General features: G+C 41.0%; 1 protein-coding gene across 1 annotated transcript; it reads right to left on the reverse strand.

Annotated features, from left to right (window-relative positions):
- LOC145470173 (THAP domain-containing protein 1-like) lies at positions 1–944 on the reverse strand. Its single transcript, XM_081454004.1, has 3 exons — positions 670–944; positions 373–592; positions 1–279 (listed from the first exon to the last, which is right to left on the reverse strand). The coding sequence occupies exons 1-3, from the start codon at positions 820–822 to the stop codon at positions 113–115; spliced, it is 540 nt and encodes a 179-aa protein (XP_081310130.1). The 5' UTR covers positions 823–944; the 3' UTR covers positions 1–112.
- Between the last annotated feature and the right edge of the window lie 842 nt (positions 945–1,786).

The following is a 1,786-nucleotide window of genomic DNA, read 5'->3' on the forward strand; positions in this document are numbered from 1 at the left end:
TTCGCCTTAATCACAGTCCGCCATGTTGGATGCAACGTCACCATTTTTCGCATGAAAGCGAGGCCACGCGTGTTGAAACATCATGGCTGAGTCAGCGAGTACTTTGATTTCTTCAGAGTTTTGGTACTGCAATCTGGTGGACATACCGACAACAATATTTACCTGTGACAGTGACAGTGTATATTGGCTCCGAGAAGTCTACAACAACAGGAGAGGATGACAGTTCCGGTTGGACCTCCATAGAACTTTCCTCACCAGAAGCTTGGCCGAAAGTTGATGCTATGGATTAAAATGAAAAACATAAAAATACTTCTGATTATTTTACGATTTTAACCAAGGAATGTTTAAAGAAATATCGACAACAATATGTACCTGTCACAGTGACAGGGGACGATGGCACGCTTACATCAAACAATCGCACTCGTGCACGCGGTGGTTCTCGCTTTGTCGGAGATTTTCTTTTCCTGGGTGATCTTGACCAGCAAAAAATACTCGGAACTGCATGCTTCTCCAGAACACGCTTCCCTGTTAAAGTTGTCTGAAAATCCGCTTCCTTAAAGTGTACAGAACATACTCTTGTGCTGTTTGTTATCTGTAGATGGACCAGATCATAATAATTAATGTAAATACATGTGCGCAACAATGACATCGATAACCTAACCAACTTACCTGGACACTTTTGCCCACGTCTCGCCGTATTTTGACAACCCACTGCTTTCGAATGGCTTCATCACTGGGAAATTGGTGAAAGGTATGATTTGGAATATTTTTAGCGCGATTATTTTTACATTGCGGCACGCAACAGTGATCTCCGTTGGGCATGATTGCAGATGATCGCCTTGTCTCCTCGATCGCCGGTAGTTGACTTTACACGCGTGGCCTCGCATTGGTGTCAAAAGTACATGACGTCAATCCAAGATGGCTGCTGTGCGATAAAGGCGAATTCCTGAGCCCTTCCGACTCTGCTAACTTAGATAACTTTACTACGTCACGAATATGAGGTGACAGTCACATCACGTTGTTTGTTACAAATGATTTTCTCCTGATACCAAACAAAGGCACATCAAGCTCATGGAGGTTGTGCAAATTTATGTCGCCATCATATTTTTAACTAAAAGTGATCTCTTGTGTTCGCGGGGCTAATATAACTTGGTTCTTTATACCTCAGTCAACTTTGTTCAAAGAGAGAAATATATGATTAAAAACACTTCCAGATTACGAGTTCGAGATGTCTATGAGGTGATAGTTGATGAGGCCGAAGGCCGAATCAACTATCGCCTCATAGAAATCGAGAGCGAATAATCTAATTTTTTAAGTAGAATTCTAACTGAATTTTCCTACAAATAACGATTCCAACCATTTCTGGTCTTAGTATTAAACTTCACGCTGTAGAGAATTTGCGCGGACTGAATTGTCAATTTGACATCTACAGTTGTGTCCCCGCGCTTATCAGTTTCTGTAAAAACTTTCGAGCTTTTTAATTCAAGAAACCGTAAATGCCCTCTCTTTAGTCTTCTTAGGAATTTTGTTTCATTTGTTTCTAAATGTTCTTTCAAAACTTCGGAGAAACGAGGAAACGTTGCAATTTTTTCGACCACACCAAACCACTGAACACTAATGGCTATTAGTAGAACCCTAGTCGGTATACTAATGTTGCAATCTGATTTGCTGAGCTGTCGTTGTCAGATAGAAAAGCGTTTGAATTTTCTAGCATCAAGAGTAAAGAACTAAATCTGACTTTCGATAGTCGTAAACTATCAGCTGTAAGTGTGCGATGGCTGGAGGT

This window comes from Orbicella franksi, chromosome 15 (genome assembly GCF_964199315.1).
Source record: "Orbicella franksi chromosome 15, jaOrbFran1.1, whole genome shotgun sequence".
NCBI classification, from domain to species: Eukaryota; Metazoa; Cnidaria; class Anthozoa; order Scleractinia; family Merulinidae; genus Orbicella; species Orbicella franksi.